Below are 19,657 nucleotides of genomic sequence, written 5' to 3'. Positions count from 1 at the left end.
CAACGTTATATACAGAAATCATTGTTCATGTGATTAACATCTTACAGATTCTAATAATGGCTTTATTTAGAAAGCTGCATGTAAAAAACACAGATACAAAAACAAGTCCTGTACATAAATCGTCTCACACACAGAGTTAACGCTCAGCCTAGAGCTGGAAGAGGCAGATCAGATTTTACTTCGAGGTTGCACCTGTTCTGCATTCCACAATTATTGACAAAGAGTGGGAGTATCCCAGTGACAGCCAAGCAGGACATCTTTGTGCTCCTTTTCAGGTGATGCTGTTAAAGCCTTAGATTACTAACATACAGCAATTGGGTCTAATAGCTGTGCTAGTTACTCTTGCTTAATTGCAGCCAACAAGAAGGTCTCAGGCTGCATTACTGGGATATTCTCCTCAAGCAGGATAATGGAAGGGCTCTGAGCCTGGCTTGCAGCTGGGACTAATCTTTGCTGTTACTTTTTTCTTTTTTTTTTTTTTTTTTTTTTTTTTTTTGTTTTGTTTTGTTTTGTTTTGTTTTGTCCTGTTTTGAAGTAAAACTGCCATCAGATTCCACTGAGACTTTGCACAGTAAAAAATGATTGCTGAAAGGATCCTGGGTTATATGATCCATGTCCACACCTCTCACACCCATGCACATGACTCAGATTGGTAAACACGATAGCACCAGTGACCAAACACAAGAATCAATCATCAAGTGTTTAAATTACCTTCACATAGCTATGAAGCTGCAAGGAGGCATTCACATGGGAAAGCTGATCAACTTCAAAACACGGAAGAACCACTGACTCCAAAACAGAGAACTGAACTCTCCTGACCGTGGAGAATTAATTCATTCCCTATGAACAATTTCCCTTTAAGCACACTACAGTCAGTTATGTAGATAGTTTACCCAAAAGATAAATGTTTACTCTTTGCACAAACTAAAACGTGGTTCTTGCCAGCCAGAAGTGCTTTAAGAAGCTTCACTCCCTATGGAGAACATTACTGAAAACTTGAAGCTTGAAGTGTTCCTCTGACATCCACTCAAAAATGGAACCAATTTCTGCAGAGTTGCCTATGATTCATTAGACACTTCTTTTCCTGCTTTTAGTTTCTCACATTATTTTTTCCCCATCAAAAGCATGTTTTGTATTTTTGTTGTGCAAAACTTGCTGGTAAGAAACCTTAAATTTAAGAATCTATGACAGCACAGGTACAACACATTTCCAGAGCAGAACCAATGAGAAAAAGAAAAGCTGCTATTTGATTAATGCAACATCAAAACTTACCAACCAGAGCTAATTCTGGTAAAATAACTGTCATTAGGGTATACAGATAAGAGTTACAAACCAAATAATTTCATGTTAGGAATTAACTACCATAACTTACTCATAGATTATTTGCAGATATGCTCTAGAATATCTCTTATGAACACGTCAATAAATGCGACACTTTCATACCCTTCACCTGCTGAGTTTCTGCAGTGGCATGAAAGAGAAGTCTTTCTGAGATACCACAATTTCCCATGCAGCAGAGATACGTTTTGCCTTCTTCACCCAGGGGCAGTGACATCTTGTAAGCTGAGTTATGAAGAACATATTATTGAAAATGAATGCATGCATGCAGTCAGAGACATGTCATACCAAGGAAACAGATATCTGAGTTGTGTTGTCTATGGCTGTTGGAATGTCAGATTTGTTTAGTTTAGGGTTTTTTTTTTTTTTTTTTTTTTTTTTTTCTTGCTGCATTACTCAGTAAACTATGATGGAAAGCTTAGGTTTAAAATGAATAAAAGTAGATTTCTAATCTCCCTTCCCATCAGTTACCAGAAAAATGGAGATAAAATTTAACAGTTCCTGTTTCCAAAATCATGTACAAAAATAGATTAGTGTGTCCTTCTGACAGTCCTCAAAATTTCGAAGTCTTCTGTAAATTTCTGTTTCATCTCAGTTTCAACAGCAACAGTCAATCCTCATTGCCATGACTTAGTGCCTCGATCAAATTTAAAGATGAATGAAGTTCATGTTCCCATCCCTTGGAATTGCAATTCAGAATCCACTCCATTTTCATCTTTCTTTGTTTGGATTTACTTCTTCCCCTCCCCTCCCCCCCGCAAAGGAAACGCCTTGGCAGTGCAAACAAAAAGTAGAAATCATGAAAAGAACACCAATGAACAGTGAGTGATCACCTTAGTGCTTCTAAAGGGTCTTCTGAGACGTTATCTGCATGCACAGGATTCTACTGTCATGTTGGGATACACCTTGAGAACCACATTCTTATTTTCATCAAAGAATAAGATGCTGAGAGAGGACATTTTGTCAGGAACGCAGCACGGCTCAGGAATTCCAGGGACAACACCGACAGCTCTCACTATGCTCTGGATGGTGGCATGGTTGGATGGCTTCAAGGCCTGCAAGAGCAAGATAAAGCAGAAAATAGAACTGCATAAATGTTAAATACATACGCTCTAGAATAAAATTTGTTTCCTGAAGAAAGGACCTGTGGATGATTGGTTGCAGAGTCCAGTGCGCGCAACCATCTCCAGTTGTCACCATAGGTGGGAATGCAATTCCGGTGCAGTTCTGCTGCCACTGGATGTCACTGCTGCTCCACTGCCTTCAGCTGGAGCATCCCACTGGGGACATGCTTTCCCAGGAGAATGCCCAGGCAGCACACCTTGCACCAAGGTGCATCTACGGGTCAAGGCAATCTTTTCTGCTGTGAATTTAGTTTCAAGTGGGCTGCAATTTTGTCATAAAACTTGAACAGCTAGGAGTGAGGCAATCAACATGCGAGCAGCACTATTCATTGGGGGAGCAAAATAAATATAACTTCTGTGCTGGGAAATTAGTGTGAGTGCATCAAGAAAAGCAGAAGTGGATAGAACGTATACAGTGGACAGTACAGAAATATTGTATGTCACGATGCTAATTGCTCCAGTTTTCTGTCTTCCAAGGCTGGGTTGTTCTGCTCATCCTTCTAAGCCAGATCACTGATATACATAAATCTGTAATATACATCAGCAACACTGCTGAATAACTGAGCCCCCAAAGCCCACGTCAGTTGTACCTCATCTTACAGTAACATTTTGCTACAAAAGACAAAGCTTCCTGGATTGATACTCATGTAAATTGGAAAACATTGTTGGTTAATATACATGAAAAGTGATTCTGACTACTGGGTTAACTATCTTTGTTTAAAAAAAAAAAACAAACGAAAAATTATACATACAAAAAAAAAATCCGGAATTTGAATATATTCATAAAATGAGAAGTCAATATATTCTGAAAAGTGAAAAATGAGTACGTTAAATTTTACCTCCTGAGCACATTCAATTCCAAGTATCTGTAGTAACAGCACGTGAGCATGAAACATACTTGAGACAGTTTTTAGCCAAGGAGTTTTGTTTCTGTAGGAGTGAAATGTTAACGATGCACTTGAGAGCTCATCTTATACACGTGCCTAGGAATCCCTTGGTTAAAAAATATGCTCAGTCAGATGTCACTGAGAAATACATGCAACAAGATCAGCTGGGCCACATTTTCAGTTTTGCTGGGATAAGAGATGATTTGCCTTGGGATCAGCATTGAGGGTCAGATATCTGCCTGCTTCAGCCTCAAGTCCTGATGACCTTGTATGCAAGAAATATGGCTGTAGATATCCCAGCGTGGTTACAAGGACATTACTCTCAACCTAGCCAGTAGATCCCACAAAAGGCATTTTTATTCATTTGTTGTCTTTTAATTCAAGAATACCAATATTCTTTAGCAGTAAAAGGATTTTTAAAGTGTCTTTGGCCAGTACACAGCTCAAATTTTTGTATGAGTTCTTTTTGAAAAAAGATGTGAAAGCAGCCAGGCTCGCTCCTTTAGTCAGAGCAGCATTCTACACAAAATCATTGGGAACCACATGAACACCCTAGGTGTGCTGATCAAATGCAAAGAAATAAAATATCTAAATGAGTTTGAGATATTTCCAATTGTTAATGGTACTGAAATTAAAATCAAGTTTCAGTAAATGCCACGTTAAGGATTCATCAGAAACCATTCATTTCAGATAAGGAATCTATACCATCAAAAATGTTTTGGTTTCCTAAAAAGTGCACATTTTGGTTTTCCTTCTGGCTTTCCACTGGACAAGTCTGAAATTACCAGGGATAATTATAGGGTTCTGAGGAGGAGCCTGATAGTTCCCTGGCTCATGGCACTATGCCCCTTGGTAATGGCTGAGGTTTTGATGCAGATTATCAAACAATTCAACTCTGTGGGTGGAGTTTTAAACTCTTTCAATCTAGTCTTTTCAGGCTTGGCCCAAATACACGTTGTATTCCAAGGCATTCTTCAGAGCAAGCGTGGTTCTTTTACATATAGAACTGATTTCAAGAATTGCCTAGGCAGACTCAGATATCAGCCTGGATGCATTCAGACACAGTATGATAAGAGAGCTAAGCAAGAAGTCTCTATCTGATACAGGTGTACCTTACATACAGAACATCCCCTGTGCTGACTTCACATCTGCCATGCACACTGCTCTTAGAATGCACTCCTGAGGATAACCAGCTCTGGCACAACTCTCTTGCTGTCAGCAGGGAATATAACAGTAACTGCAGGAAAACCCAAAGACAAGTGCTTTTGGGAGAACTGAAATCCCCCTCTGGGCACTGAGGCATCACGTCCTACACCTGGAGAGGTGGCTGGGTCACTGCCTTCATGCTCTGTCCAGAACATGCTAATGAAAAGCAGAAAAGATTTTCTTGTAGGAGGTGAGGCCAAGAAGAGTAGTGGGAGGGAACAGCACTGAGTGGACTGCAAGCTGCCAAATCTGTGAATGAGCCCAGCTGTGGCCAGGGCTGCACCTGCTGAGCTGTGTGCATCCTTGGGAGACTTGCTGCCCTGTTGAGTTTCATTAGAGATATATTAGGAGCGGGGCAAATGATGTCAGTTATGGGCTTTCATTCCTGACTTGGGAGAAGGTCTGCCTGGCTGCATGCTCTACAGTGCTCTGTAAGCCCAACACACACGAGTATAACAGCAGTCAAAACAGCTAATTGAAATCAGGGGAAAGGTAGGGCCAGAAAACTAGGAGGTGGTGAAGGAGGGAGGGGGATGAGGCACATCTGTTCCTAATTACCCAACAGGTTGTCAGCTTTAGGAGCTCGCCCTCAGCAAGGGAACATTATATACCCAGAGGCACAGATTAGTTTGTTATTGCCTGATGGTTAAGGTATCATTTTGCAAACACAGGCTTATGTGTAGCACCAGATATTATATGGCTCAGATATATATGGCTCAAGAATAACACGTGGTTCCAGAAGACACTTGCTTTACCTTTATGTAGAACTCAGCTTTTCATTCTCCTTGCAAACAAGGTTATTTTGTTTGATGTGGACAGAATGAACAATCTGAATCTCAGTATGGACAGATATCTTCCCATTGCTTGCAAGGTACTAGGCTCACCATAAGGTCTCAGTTCCCTGCTCTCCCAACAAGCTATCTCTTTGCAGTACATGGCAGCAAGCATTCATCTTCACATCATCTATGTAACTATAGTGCTCTAAAATTCTGTATTCCTCACCCACCAAGTATAGGCTATTATTTGCACAAAAATGATTTTGTTTTGATCAAGCATGCATGTGTGATGTACTGTTTTCTCCTAACTGGAATAACATTCTTATGGTTGGAATGAAGTTTTTATAACAAAACCTGCAATAGGAAATGCTAACCCACTTTTAAGTAGAAGGTCACAGTGGGTATTTGAATCATTTGTCTGCCCTTAAAGCTAGAATGAAAGAAATCGGGCCCACTGCTTTTAAAATTTTTAACCTGTTTGGTGTGTGGTGCACGTTTCCCATCAGCAATAAAGGCATAATGTAATTCATGCAAAGGTAATGACTTTATCCCTTGCTATTCCCTTTCATTTTTTTTTTCCCTTTGATCCAAAACTATAAAGCCTGACTGAGGGAGTCAGGCACATCACCTCCTTCCAAAAGAGATTCATCCCTTCTTCAGCTTGCTTTCCTTGGGATCCATATCCTTTGGTACAATTCTTCACCTGTCATTTTCAAAAGGTGACTCTCTTGAGTCCTTTAGCCTCAATATGGCAGTAATGCCTCCTGAGATGCACATCTTCCTAGTGGGTGCTCTACCAACTGACCCTACTGTGGGTCTTGCAGCAAAGACTTCTTCATGGCATGACTACTACCACCTAATAAGTGATTTTCTGAGTCTGGCCTATATTATGTTTATTAAACAGGTTCATAACAAGTTCACACATCATTAGCACTATCCAGGAAATACTTTATGGTTATTAGGGCTCTGGACAAAAAAATAATATCATCATGTAATACTTTTTAAATTATCTTTACAAGCCTATTTTTTTACTAGCTGTTTTAACCACTACTCTGTGCAGTATAAGACAAAGACACCACTTATTTACCATATCCCCGCATATAACAGGTGACCAGCTGCATTTCACTGATGGAAGGAAAGAAAAGTGTATTGCTTACGGTAACAGTACAAAAAGATCAACAAACACAGTACCTTTGGAATTGGGAACTGACATTCCCCTGAGCAGTAATAGGCATCAAAGGATTTTGGGGAAATAATCCACTCACTCCAGCCAATGTCAGCAAAATCCACTTTGAGATAGCGTCGGGCACAATACCGGGGCTCGTTCCACTGCTTCCTCCTCGCCTTCTTCAAGGTCTGCTCATCAAACTGGAGAGTCTGGCTCTTCTGGTGGTGGTTCTTTCTCTGTTTTTTCTTACTCTTTGCCCTCTCTGCCAGACGAGGCTGGAAAGTTTTGTACGGTTTTCTGTCTTCCCACCTCTCGTCCTCATTGTACTGGTACTCGGCTCCGGGAAGCTCATTGTTCTGCAATGGCAACAGGACATTGGTGGAGCGTTTTCGCCGCCGTTTTCCAAGGCTGCTCCTCATGTGGTTTTCTGGCCTAGGGAAGACCCTTGCCAAAGGGTTGTGGTGCCCTTGCAAACTAGAAACAACACTCTCTGGCTCTGAAATGGCAGAGTCATTGGCATATACCAGAATGTAGGGCTCATAGTGAAATAGTGCCCTTTTCCACAGGGGATGGCTGGTTGAATCCATTTTGACGCCAATCAGAAGTTCATTGCTCTGTTTTGCTTTGTTTAGGACCTGAGTGATATCTTTCCACTGCCAGGAAAGGACATCGCTGTAAGAACTGGAGGTGTTTATTAAGAAATGGCCCAGACTCCGACTCTGGTTCCCAACAGGTGGAAAGGTCCACACCGAAAGATGTATTTGAATTTCAGGTTTCCTGTGCCCACGATGAGAACAGCCTCTGGACTGGGAACAATTCCAGTCAGAGTCCAGCAGATCACCGATATAATAATGCAACGAAGCTGACAAGATATTTTCTGACTTGGTGAGTGAAGTCAAGTTAAAAACATACAGCTCCTGACTTCCAGGGCTCCCTAGAAGAATAAATATTTAGATAAGAATACGGGCAATTCAAAATGTCATGGAAACCAAAAAGATCAAATGTATTGCTTTCTAGGTTATAAATTAAGTTTCTGAGAAACTTTCATGCAGTGCTTTGGGAACAGGTTTAGGTTACTAGTCAGAATCATGACAAACATGGTAAACTGGTGATTTTAAAATCACATATTTACTATCTGGTTATATATAACGCATATCTCAGTCTAAAAAAACTCATATACATTTGCTACCACTCCTCTGAATTCAGGAAACAAACTAAGTCATAGGAACACAGCTTGATAGTAGATGCACTATAGACTGTATAATCCAGAAACTTGTGTTTCATAGTCAGGTTTTGAGCTTTCTCTCTCTCTCTTTTTTTTCTTTCTTTAATTTTAAATACATTCTTCCCTCTCCCAAATGTACCTTGAGTAATCATGACTGCTCTGGCCTGCCAACAGGTTTGTTTTACTTTGTCCAAGACAAATGGGATATCAACAGCACTGAACCACACCCTAGTCCAGATACAGCTGATGCTGGAGAAAGGTTTCCACTGGCTTCATCAGGCATTCGATTGTCTGTACACCTCCACCACACTGATGAGCCACAGGCCCCTTGTTAAAAATAAGGAAGTGAACCTTGTCCTAGTGATATCTCAAAAGCTGATTATTTGACATTTTTGTCTGGCTGAGGAATTTTACTCAAGGTTGACGCCTTACTTTAAGTTCCAGATGTCCTGCCTATCTCAGAAAAACAACCTTCCTGAGATGGGATGTTTCTTTTCAAACATCCAAGATGGCCATAAATAAGAAACAGCAAGACCAGACATCCTTGAGATGAGGCACAAGTCCAAAAAGGTAACCAATCAGAAAGGATTAGGCATCTTTGTGCCCAAATATGGATAAAGTGAGGAGTGGGACATCTCCCTAAATGACCACCAGAGACCATCAAACACCCCCATGCAAGCACAGAAAGTTCAAATATGTTATGTAATCTTGTACTTACATAATATGAATATGTAATAGATAGGTGTGACTGATGTATTAGGCAGATGTGTAGTCAAAGCATTTTGGATTATAAATAGAAGCCAGGGTAAATGATTTGGCATGCTTCACTTTGGGTATTTCCCATATTGTGCAGAATAAATCAGTGTCTCCTCTCTAAACACTTGTCTTTTGGAATATGTTGCCATGGGCTTTAAAGTATACTTTCACATATGCCATTTGACCTATGATTGCCAAACTTTTATTGCAAATAAACAATTTTATTTATTGCTGGTTCCTCTACACCCTTTGCTCTGCTCCTCCGTGATCTGGGCACCATCTACAAGATGGAGACTTTAGGGCCTGTGGGTACAGCTTCTATACCATGAGTCTGTTAAACAGGGACTTAGATATATCAAATGTTGAATATATTTATATGTACTTGTCAGGATGCAAACTGGGCAAATAATAAAGAAAGCACAGCACATACTTGTACTTCAAAAGCTAAACCAAAAGACAAGCTGAAATTGTGTTACAAAGGATGCCTTCTCTCAAAGTTAACAATTTCTCGGTTACACTGAGATCAACTTATTGGCTCCTCAAGTGCCCAGTCATCTTCGCATACACAAATTCATGACCCAGAGCCCTTCACAACAGAAAGGGCAGAGTTGGGCATGGAATAAGCTGACAACAATCTTGCACATGAAGAAGGAATATCCCTTGCCTTGAAAGACACTGGGAAGAGAATCAGGTAGAATAATTGTTTAATAATATTTAAAGCTTAGATGTCAGCATTGGATAGACAATTCACCATTTGTAATGAATTAAAAACACACAAGCTTGTCTGACAGTCTTTTGGCTAGGTCAGATACTAATCACAAAGGAAGTTTCCCTCTAGAGTAGTCAGGACCAGGACTGCTTCAATTACACAGGATAAATTCACTCATTCTACCTAAAGCATTTCATCACGTTTCGAGACAGCCAGTTAGGAAGTATTTACTAATGCAGCTGGAGATAGGCAGATAGCACTAGAGCAACTCTCTATATCCAATATCCAATATCCAAAAGAAAGCCAAACCCAAATAACCTTTTAGGGCGGCAAGAACGGGGACAGATGCTGGCAAAATGCACCTATTCGCCTCTGTGCAGGCAGAAATAAGTCAAGGACGGACAATATTTCTTCATGACCAGGATGCTGCTATATCAGTAGGAGGGATGTGGTGGAACACGAGGTTTCCATAGCTGTGAAACTAGAGAAGTCATCTTAGCCACAGGTATCTTGCACAAACCCAATGATGCACTCCTAACCCAGGCTGATCTGTAGGAACATTTGGCTAACTGTTAATCCCCTGTAGGTTGTGAGAGAAAGTCTCAGAGGTGAGACATAATTTTTGTTTTAAAACATCCTGGTTGAACAGCAGCTACATCTGTCCTTCAGAGTGGGAGGAACACAGATCCATATATTCAGATGCTATCCAGAGCTGTAAATATATAGATAGATAGATACATAGCTTTATGTTTTGAATGACATTCTGGGTGACATTCTGTGCTTCTGGATGCTAATGCTAAAATTGCCATTCAGACCAAGTCAAACAAAAGACAAGATTCTCTCTCTGCCTTCTCATCTCAACCACCCAAATGACCTCTTTTTTTCTAAGAATATTTCTAATATTCTAAACAATATATTTAAAAAGGACGAATCAGCCTAGAAAGACAGAGACCTCCTCGCCTGTGTATCACATGCATAGTTCAGGAAATATGGGAATAAACAAACAAACAAAAAAAAATTATTTAAACATAGACTTGTCTTGGTGAAATGGGAAAAGAAAAAGCAAAATCATTTATAAATAAGATATTGCTGTTAACACTGCTGTATTCAGCCCAACTTGATGGTAAAACACATAAGGTCCTGGTAGGTATGTTCTCAATATCTGAAAACTAATGTACTAAACTCATTCAGCTTCTAGCTAGTAGTTATATATGGGATCTTCCTTGATTTTGAACCTATTTTTAATTCCTGAAGGCTGAAACTGGCTACTTACTACCTATGCAAAAAGCACACGCTTCACCTGATCTCTGCTTGGTTTGTAATCACTAATATAATAAGGTTAACATGTAATTTGGCAGAGCACTGGGTACATCGGCCTTAGGAGCCAGAATTTATGATGTCTCATGCATGCTTGTTAAAGAAGTTATTATTTGAATCACTGCTTTATGTCTAATAACAACTTTTTATTTTAATTCTTTAATAAGAATTCAATTTAACCAATGTTGCTGTTCCTAAAGTGGCCTATTGTGGTAGAACCCAAAATAAGCTGCTTTTGTTTGTAAGGAAACTCTAGCTGCCGTGAAGCAGACACAGGAGGAATATATACTTTTGATTAAAAGTAAAACCCAAGAAGCCACTCTCAGTACTTAACTCCACACTAAAGCATACTTGCAGTAGGTGGAGCTATTTTCTCGCCGAACACCTAAGAGACTTCAACCACCCCTAAGAGACCTCATTCATTCACAAAAGCACCTTCAAATAGACGACTGGCATCCAGCACAGACATCTGTGGCTTAGCCAGGTTCCAGCTCAGGAAAACCCAACTGTGTGACCTGGGATTCCGTTACAGCTTAAGAGCACTGTGTCACGCGCATCCTCTGCATGAGTGATACCTTCTAGTTCTTATTTGAAGGGAGTTTTGCCATCCTAGCTTTATTCTTTTATAGTACAAAAGCCTTCTCAGCAACCAAGTCCATAAGGAGAAGATATAAGAGGAAACCAGCAAAGGAAAAACATGCTGAAGGAAAAAAATTCCATGCAAGGAATATACTTCTACTTTCCACACAGAATCACAGAATTGTTTGAGTTGGAAGGGAGCACTAATGGCTATCTAATCCAATTCCCCTACAACGAACAGATACTCTGAAGCCAGATTTTAATGGCATTTCTCACTCCCAGTAAAGGTACAACTATAGGAGGAGATCTGAAGATCAGGCTCTGCAGGACCGAGCTTTCTTGGCCTGCACTAGGTAAGCTACGACATTCATGCACTTTTGGCATTGCTTATATGTACCATGTTGAGCTTTGGAACAGCAGCTGTAAGCTGGGCAGTGAAGGTACTTCTAGGGAGAATGCTTTATTGCTTGTATTCATGTGGATGAGAGGCAATGGCATTATATCGTGCCAGGGGAGGCTCAGGAACAGGCTGCCTAGGGAGGTGATGGAATCACTATCCTTGGAGGTGTTCAAGAACTTTGGAGATGTGAGACTGAAGGATATGGTTTAGCAGGCATGGGTTGGTGGTTGTATTTGGTGATCTTAGAGGCCTTTTCAAACACAGAGTTCACTGTGGCAAGGGAAGGGTGGAGGTACAGCCTTTCCAGGACCAAAGCTGAAATGTCTAAACAAGTCACCCACATGGTTGTCACCGAGGCACAAATTTGGGATGTACTGTCACTCACCAGTTGGGCTACCAGGGCTGCCAACAGATTTCCAGATGGCTCAGGCCAGCAAGTGGCCCAGCTCCAGCACTACAACTTAAGTTTGTACCCACTCAACCTTCACAGCACAGCCTGTGCTTCCTCACTTTCTGCAATAACCCACAGCTGTTTGTATTGCTTGTTCCTAGCATTAAAAAGGCATTTCAAGAAAAAGTAGTACATCTGTGGAGACTGACATCACCAGCAGGAACGTATTTATGTTACAAGGGGCATTTCTAGGCATCAATAAGCTGGAACAACTCCACCAACATGTGGTGCGTTTACCTTTATGGAGGATGCACTGACATTTTTATGGACTGCCAAATCTATCCCATGGGTGAAAAAGGATGCAATAATGAGGGCCATTTAGTTATACAGTCATCATTAGCCATCATTTAAATGAGATATTAAAGTGGTGCCCTTGTGCCAACGCACAGTTAAGAACAGATCAGTGTTTCAGAGTTCAGTGAGAGCTGGAAATGGGAACAAGTTTCAGAATAGGAACACAGATTTGGAAGCCAGATTTCTACTTTCCTCCCACCTTTGTTGTTACTTGATTTCACCTTCCCCCATTACCGATTTGAGTATTCTGCAAACAAAAGTACAGGATCCTGCTCAGGTTCCTGTGCGTGCGTGGGCATTTTGTACCGCAACAAAGGAAAGAAAAGCATTTTAAGGAGGAGGAGAGCATAGCTCTTAAACCACAGGAATTGGCCCAAGGGCAGGTGTAATGCCTAAAATTGCTTGAAATTCAGTCAATAAAAAAGAGTTTAAAGTAATTTCTGTCTGTATAGCTTTACTATAACATCATTAGAGAGACCCTCCAATTAAAGTCGTAGCTTTTTAAATGACTCATTTGCAAGACATGTTCCTTTAGCGATGCTATGATTAAAAGTACTTCCAAAAGCCAACTGCAAGCCTTGTGCTCTCGCCTTTTATGTTTCCACCCTCTGCTATTTATCTCATGCCGTGCCTTTTCCCCATGTCCAGAGCCTTAGCTACTGGAGGTCAGCAGCTTTCTATCAAGCTGAGGTCTGGTCATTCAGGGGTTTTGCTATCTGGCAGGATAAAAGATTATTTGTGTGCAGAAGTTGATGCAGAGGCATGATCGTAGAGTTCAACTACATCACAGGCATCAAAGGTTATTTTTTCAAGTGACTCAAAATGACCAATGATGTTCTGAGACAACTTAGCAGGAATAATGACAAACAAATTTGCCTGAATACAAGATCACGTGAACAGTCATCAAAGTCAAAGGCCAAAAACCCTAGCCCCAAAAACCAAAAAACTAGTAATCCAGTGAAATCTGGTGCACAACAGATTGTGGGGCAGCATAGGATGCTAACGCCAGAGGTGCCCACGTAGGGTCAAAACTCCTGTCTTGTTCCCTCAGAAGATTGAGCCACAGAAAGGAAATCTTGCATTTGACAGCCAAGATGCTTCTTATCATTAACCATATCTTCCATTTGCTCTTTGGCTGTTCACTACAAGACTGCAGGTGTCCTAGAATCAGAATCATTAAGGTTGGAAAAGACCTGCAAGATCATCTAGTCCAATCATTACCTCCATGCCCACTAAGCTACATCCCTCAGTGCCCCATCTCCAGGTTTCTTGAAAACCTCCAGGGACAGTGACTCTACCACCTCCTTGGGCAGCCATAGGCAACACTACTTTTTTAGACTAGAAACAGGGAAATGGTTCAACCAGAACCATCTTATGGGCTCTGAAAATTGTGGTAGGTGAACTGGCACATATGGCAGAGGCTTTGCTCATGCAGCCAAACAGCCAGAAGTCCTTTACAGAAAGAGCATGGGACAGAATGGTTTCATAGCTGTATTTGAGATTTGTATTTGTTTCAGAAAAAGAAGTTTATCTCCTGAAAACATATGGTTAATCTACAAATGAAGCCGTTAAAGATTTCCATCAGTCTCTTGCTGTAGATGCAGGAGAAACTGGTGGATTACTAAGGGAGTATTACCCATTGCAGACAAAAAGCTGTCTTCAGAGGGGGTTAGCAACAGAGAAGATGTGTTGCTCTTATTCCTCCAACACATTACAACTGATTACCTTCACTGATTCAGCCCCATTAAGGATATGAGAAAGCCAACAGAAAACAGATATTTGCAGCTGAGGAAACTAGCAGTCATACAATCATAAAGGTTGGAAAGACTTCTAAGATCATCTCATCTAACCATCAACCCATCACCACCTTGCTCACCAAGTCAATGCATAGGAGCTGGAAACAAACCACATGAGAAAGAAAATATTGTGTACGAGCTATTGGCATGGCAGGACTGGCTAGGCAGCTGGACACAAGGAAAACTGCTTCATTTTGTGCCTGCTACCCCCACAGAACCTTTAATCTCAGTATGGGTTTTGTTGTTACTGATTTATTTTTATTTTTAAATGGAAATGCACCTGTATGCCATCAACAACCATGCAAATGTGCTGCTGTTGCCTATGGGGAGAGAAAGACAACAGCCAATTGGTAAAATATTTTACACAAATACTTATAGAAGCGTCAAAAACCTTATAACCACTTACAATTTATTGCTTTGGCACTTGAACTGTGAAAGTATCGAAGGAGAAGGAAAGGGATTAGCGAACAGTACATTTATAGGTCTGCTGCCACCCAAAGTCAAGTAAGAGTATAAATACAATCAGAAAGACCACAGAGATGGGATTTCAACCAAAGACCTTCCAGGTTTAGAACAACAAATATCTTTAATCAGATATGATTAAACAGAGTGTTATTTTCTTCTTTGGATTATACCTTCCCTGCTCCTTTATTTATTTATTTATTATATCTTACCCTTTTTCAGTGAACGCAATGCTTATTTCAGAGCACAGGAATGTCTACTGGATCTGTACTGCAAAGAACTGCTCACTTCAGAAAGACCAGAAAGCTCCTTCCACACACAGATTCTGTAGGAGCAACAAATAGGGTGTCCCAGCTCTCCATCCAACCAAGCTATGTAAGCCTCTCACCTCTCAAACCTCTCTTGTGCACAGAAGTACTTGCAGTAACACACAATGGAGAGTGTTTGCAGCACAGAATCCTAACATGCCAAAGCCATTCAATTATTTGTGGTATTTGATCTCTGTGCAGAGCTATCCTATAATAGACATTGCTGCCTTTGAAGAATCAGCAGTAATGACTCCGAAACAAACCTTAGTGAGGCCTGGTACTCAGCTCTCAGCTGGTTTTCTGAGAGAGAAAAGAATCAATGCAGAACAGTGAAACTCCTGGACAAAGCTGATTGTTACTGGTGGGTGCCTGTCTGTAAAAGCTTCTGAGTTAACTCACCACCATCATGGAAAAAAAGGAAACTGCCACATTGGGCTGTTCTGTACAGCAGAATAGTGCTCAAAAACAAACAAACAAAAAAGCAAGTTTTCAGGATACAGTGGATATGGGAAACTCAGTATAGTCAGGGTCAGATTGAAGTTGTGGCATTTCCTTGCAGCCCTGACAGAGGTCAGACACACAGCAGAGTGGAGCAAGGGAGTTCAGCTGAAGCAGTGCTGCCTTCCCTTTCTGCAGGGCACAGTTCTTCTCATATACTGCCATGCTAAATACATAACCTGCTCCTTATAAATAACCTTTTAAGAGAAGGAACTTCATGTTGTCACACATATATATACATATGTATGTATGTCACACATATATACCTGTAAAGCAGTCTATAATCAGGACTGAGATATAATAGCCACTGCCAAAAATGAAACTGCGCTCACTGTGCACAAACCATCCATCAACATCACCCATTCCCCATTGCTCCCAAAAAGGGGAGATTTAGATTGGATATAAGGAAGAAGGTTTGGGTTTTTTTTTTTTTTTTTTTTTTTTTTAAACAATACAGGTGGAGAGGTGCTGGCACAGGTTGATAGAAAGGTTGTGGATGCCCCATCCCTGGATACAGTCAAAGTCAGACTGGAGGGGCTTTGAGCACCTGCTGTACCCTGTTCCTCACAGAGGGACTGGATCGGATGGTCTTCAAGGGTCCCTTCCAACTCAAACAATTTTATGATTCAATCACCACCACTCACTGTAACCAGTACCCCAATGCAACTATGAGCAATCCAAAGGATTACCAGGGCACATTACTGCTCCATCACATGCAAACCAACCATGATTCCAACAGAAGTAACACATGCACAGCACAGATAAAAGAAGACTGCGGAAAGCACATACTAATTACTCCACTTCCCTCATATGGCACTCAGATATCACCCAGGAGAGAGCTATACAGATAAAGCAGTCATTACAACACACTGCACACTGCATCCCCAAGCACACAAGCGTCGCCGCAGGACACGTTACTTTCTTCATCTCCGCGTTCCCCGAGTACGGGGCAGCAGCGCCCATTCCATCCCTTCGCTCCCTCAGCCGCCGCTCACCTGCAGCCCTCGGGCGGAACCCTCGCACGGTGTTGCCGCGCCGGAGGTGCGGGGCGGGCGGCTCTCGGGGCGGCTCCGCAGGACCCGCGCTGTACTGCGCGTAAAGGCGCAGCATGTGCTCCGACACCTTGTCCCCCGGCTGCAGCCCGTGGTCACCTGCTCTCTCCCGGCCGCCCCAGGCAGCCCTCCGTCGCAGCCCGGCCCAGCGCGCCCGCAGCACGTCCCCCGGAGTCAGGCAAAGGCAGCCCAGGCACAAGCACAGCACCCAGCGGGCCGGAGCCGCCATCGTGTACCCCGGCACTCGAGACGCGGTGTGCGGGGAAGCTCAGAGCCGCGGACTGCTCTTTTCGGGGGTTTAAAAAAAAAAAAAAAAAAAAAGAGAGAGAAAGAAAGAAAAGAAAAAAAAAAAAAAAAACGGAAAAAAAGAAAAGAAAAGAAAGAAAAATGAAGGGGAAAAAAAATAAAGCAGCGGGGGTGGTAAAAAAAAAAAACAAAAAACACCGCCTCGCAGAGTGCCTGTCCTTCCCGGTGCTGGCAGCAGTGAGGGTGTTTATTTCCCGTGGCGAGAGGTGGAGGTGTTGCTCGCTCCTCGCCCCGACTGCTGCAGGCGCACCCGGGTGAGTTTTGGTGGGGTGTGAGCAGTGCGTGTGCAGCGTGAGCGCGGCTCCTGTGGGGCCGTTCCGCGGCCAATCGCACCGCCTCCTCGCTTCTGGGCTCCGGCTGCGAGCGGGAGGCAAAGCGAAGGGGAAACCACCACCCAGAGAGAAAAGCGTACAGGGACGGAGGTGGCTCTGGAAATGCAATCACGGCGCTGAGTGCAGCTGGGGAGTCAGCAGGGCGGGGGGCGTTCCCCTCCCACCTCCACCCAGCGCTTTCCGAAGGCGGTTATGCTTGGAATGAAACAGAAACCTTCAGTCAAAGTGCATCCAACCATCTCCCCTCGAATATCTCAGCAGGTGGAAGGGGTGGTGGCCAGGTTTGCAGACCGCCTCCTGCCCTCAGATCCCCTTTCGGGCACCAGAACCCTTCTTCAGGATCAGGTTTTGCGTGCTGCCTTTCAGCACCAAAAGGACAGAGAACTCCCACCCTGTGCTAGCGGCGCATAGCTCAGGTGTGAAACGTTGATTCTTCTAAAATATGCTCTGCAACACAGATTGTCTTATCTCCTGCATCTGGTGGGGGAAGGCACAGCAGGTGAAAGAGAAGCAACTCTGCCTTGTCATAATTTGTGAATGTGCATATTCACCCAGAATCACAGAACCATTAAGGAAAAGACCTCACCAAGTCCAACCACCAGCCCATCCCCAGCATGCCCACTGACCATGTCCCTCAGTGCCACATCTCCACAGTTTCTGAATACCTGCAAGGATGGTGACTGTACCACCTCTCTGGACAGCCTGTGCCAATCCCTCACCACCTTTTCCGAGATGAAATTTTTCCTCAGATCCAACCTGGATGTTCCTGGGATACATGTGCTAATGGCAGAGCAGATGAGTTCGCATGCATCCATATTTGAATGCTTATAGTCAAGAAATGAAACACTCATTTTCAGAGAGTTTTAAAGTATCTGATTTGCCATATATATCTAAAATGTTTGTACCTATCCGTACTCTCACACACAATTTCAATAATGGTGTCAATAGGAAGACTAACTGTACTTTTCATTTGTCTATATAAGAAATTCAGACCAGCGCTACATAAAAATTGTGCATTTGAGCATACCTCACTAAAACAGCAAGGTATGGTAGGGCCTTGGACACAAATGATAAAACCAATGCAGTTCTCTGCAGGAAGAAAACAAAATAGCTTCAACTGACAGCTAATAAATTCAGCACAAATGGCAATCTTTGGTTAGTATCCATGTCCAAACTGTGAGCCTCAAGGAAAATCTTTGGGCAATTGAAATAACTGGAAGTGATATTTCTACTTCAGCCACGGGTGAGAGATGTGATTGGAAAAAAAATACCATCATACAAATCCAAATGAAGCCTGCAGTACCAAATAATTGGCCATAAGACTGTGATAAGTTGCACAACCAACACATTTTCTGAACAGTGACCTTGGGACTGGACCACTGGAAATCAAGAAAGATTTTCTTCAGAAATACTCCAAGACAAGAGACAGCCAACTCATGTTCTACTCAAACAAAGGAGGATTTGATGATAACTTTCTGAGGTGCAGCATGGAAGCTCAAGCACCTCATGGCTGAGCTCACAATGCACACGTTGAGTTCCAAGCACTGCCTGCTTCATGGATTGTCCCACAGCAGTGGGACGTACGGTTTTGAAGCTCCCAAAGTTAAAAACAGTGTCCTCAGCTCAAACTGGACATGTGATTTTAAATACCAGAGCGCTGTGTCTGCACAAACCAAACTGAACCAGTACATGTAAGCAGTTACTCCTCATTAGTAAATAATGTCTGGCAAACCCTCAGACTTGACCTATGAGATAACACTGCTATGCACCTCTCCACTATTTCATTTCAGCGTGCAAGTGCTGTGAATCACTTTTTTTCATTTTCATTTTCACTGCCAACATCACCAAGTGCCATGGAAACCACTCCTTCCTCAGACAAATGCGCTGTTTCCAACCAGGAGGCATGCTGTGCTTTTTAGCTTAGGTAAAATCACCTTAAAGACCAAATTCAAGGGGCTACTGAGATGACTGTTGTATTCCAGATTCTTTTACAACCCTTTAATTATGTGTTTGCATGTAGTACTTACGGGATGGGAGGAGGGTGGAAAGAAGTAATTCACAAGGGGATTGGGTCAGTGATGTAAGAGGAAGAGGATGTGCTATGACCAATGTACAGGCTGCCCGTTCTCACCTAGCACAGCTCTAAGGGCTCAGGTGATAGAACTGCAACCAGCACCACCAGCCATGGGTGTGACACTGCTGGCACACCAATCTCAGCAGGAAAGAGGGGGAAAAGGACTCAGCAGCAGTTAAAATAGACCAAGTGCATGAAGACTGAGACACAACTTCCAACTTAATCTTTCTTGAAATTCTCCGTTGATGAGTGATAGCTCAATGGCTTTTTACCTCTGTACTTCTCTGGGTGGGGATACTGTTATACTTGACTTTGCATCTCTCAGTTATGCACCACTCCCAACTTAGTGCAAGGTAGCCCTGGGTCAGTGTTAGCATCTAAGGTCAGTACAAGCAGATTCCAAGCTTGTAAATCCACCATGCTGCCTCATGTATGCTAAAATGACCCTATAATTCCACTAATAATAAATATCAGTCTTATCATCCAGTACTTTGGAAATGTAACATTCAAAACCAGGGATTATCCTGAATAGATAGAGCTCTGTCTTTTGAGGATGATTTAATCTTCATGACCTTTCTTGCCTCTGAGTTTCCTGCTGT

The 19,657-nt window shown here is 42.3% G+C and overlaps 1 protein-coding gene across 1 annotated transcript; it reads right to left on the bottom strand.

Annotated features, from left to right (window-relative positions):
• Window positions 1–2,111: 2,111 nt before the first annotated feature.
• Window positions 2,112–16,575, bottom strand: BMP3 (bone morphogenetic protein 3). Its single transcript, XM_042871404.1, has 3 exons — window positions 16,290–16,575; window positions 6,523–7,433; window positions 2,112–2,393 (listed from the first exon to the last, which is right to left on the bottom strand). The coding sequence occupies exons 1-3, from the start codon at window positions 16,573–16,575 to the stop codon at window positions 2,202–2,204; spliced, it is 1,389 nt and encodes a 462-aa protein (XP_042727338.1). The 3' UTR covers window positions 2,112–2,201.
• Window positions 16,576–19,657: the final 3,082 nt, after the last annotated feature.

The sequence above is a fragment of the Lagopus leucura genome, unplaced genomic scaffold, assembly GCF_019238085.1.
Source record: "Lagopus leucura isolate 7727_CA_CO unplaced genomic scaffold, USGS_WTPT01 Super-Scaffold_100004, whole genome shotgun sequence".
Classification (NCBI taxonomy): domain Eukaryota; kingdom Metazoa; phylum Chordata; class Aves; order Galliformes; family Phasianidae; genus Lagopus; species Lagopus leucura.
Note: the sequence above shows the minus strand (reverse complement) of the source record. Positions and strands in the feature narration are given on the sequence as shown.

Excerpts from the sequence above, each read along its gene's own strand:
- BMP3 (XM_042871404.1), bottom strand. The coding sequence starts at position 16,575 with ATGGCGGCTCCGGCCCGCTGGGTGCTGTGCTTGTGCCTGGGCTGCCTT. Across the intron at positions 7,434-16,289 it reads GTTCCGCCCGAGGGCTGCAG|GGAGCCCTGGAAGTCAGGAG; the intron begins GTGAGCGGCGGC and ends TTATTCTTCTAG. Across the intron at positions 2,394-6,522 it reads GTCAGTTCCCAATTCCAAAG|GCCTTGAAGCCATCCAACCA; the intron begins GTACTGTGTTTG and ends TTGCTCTTGCAG.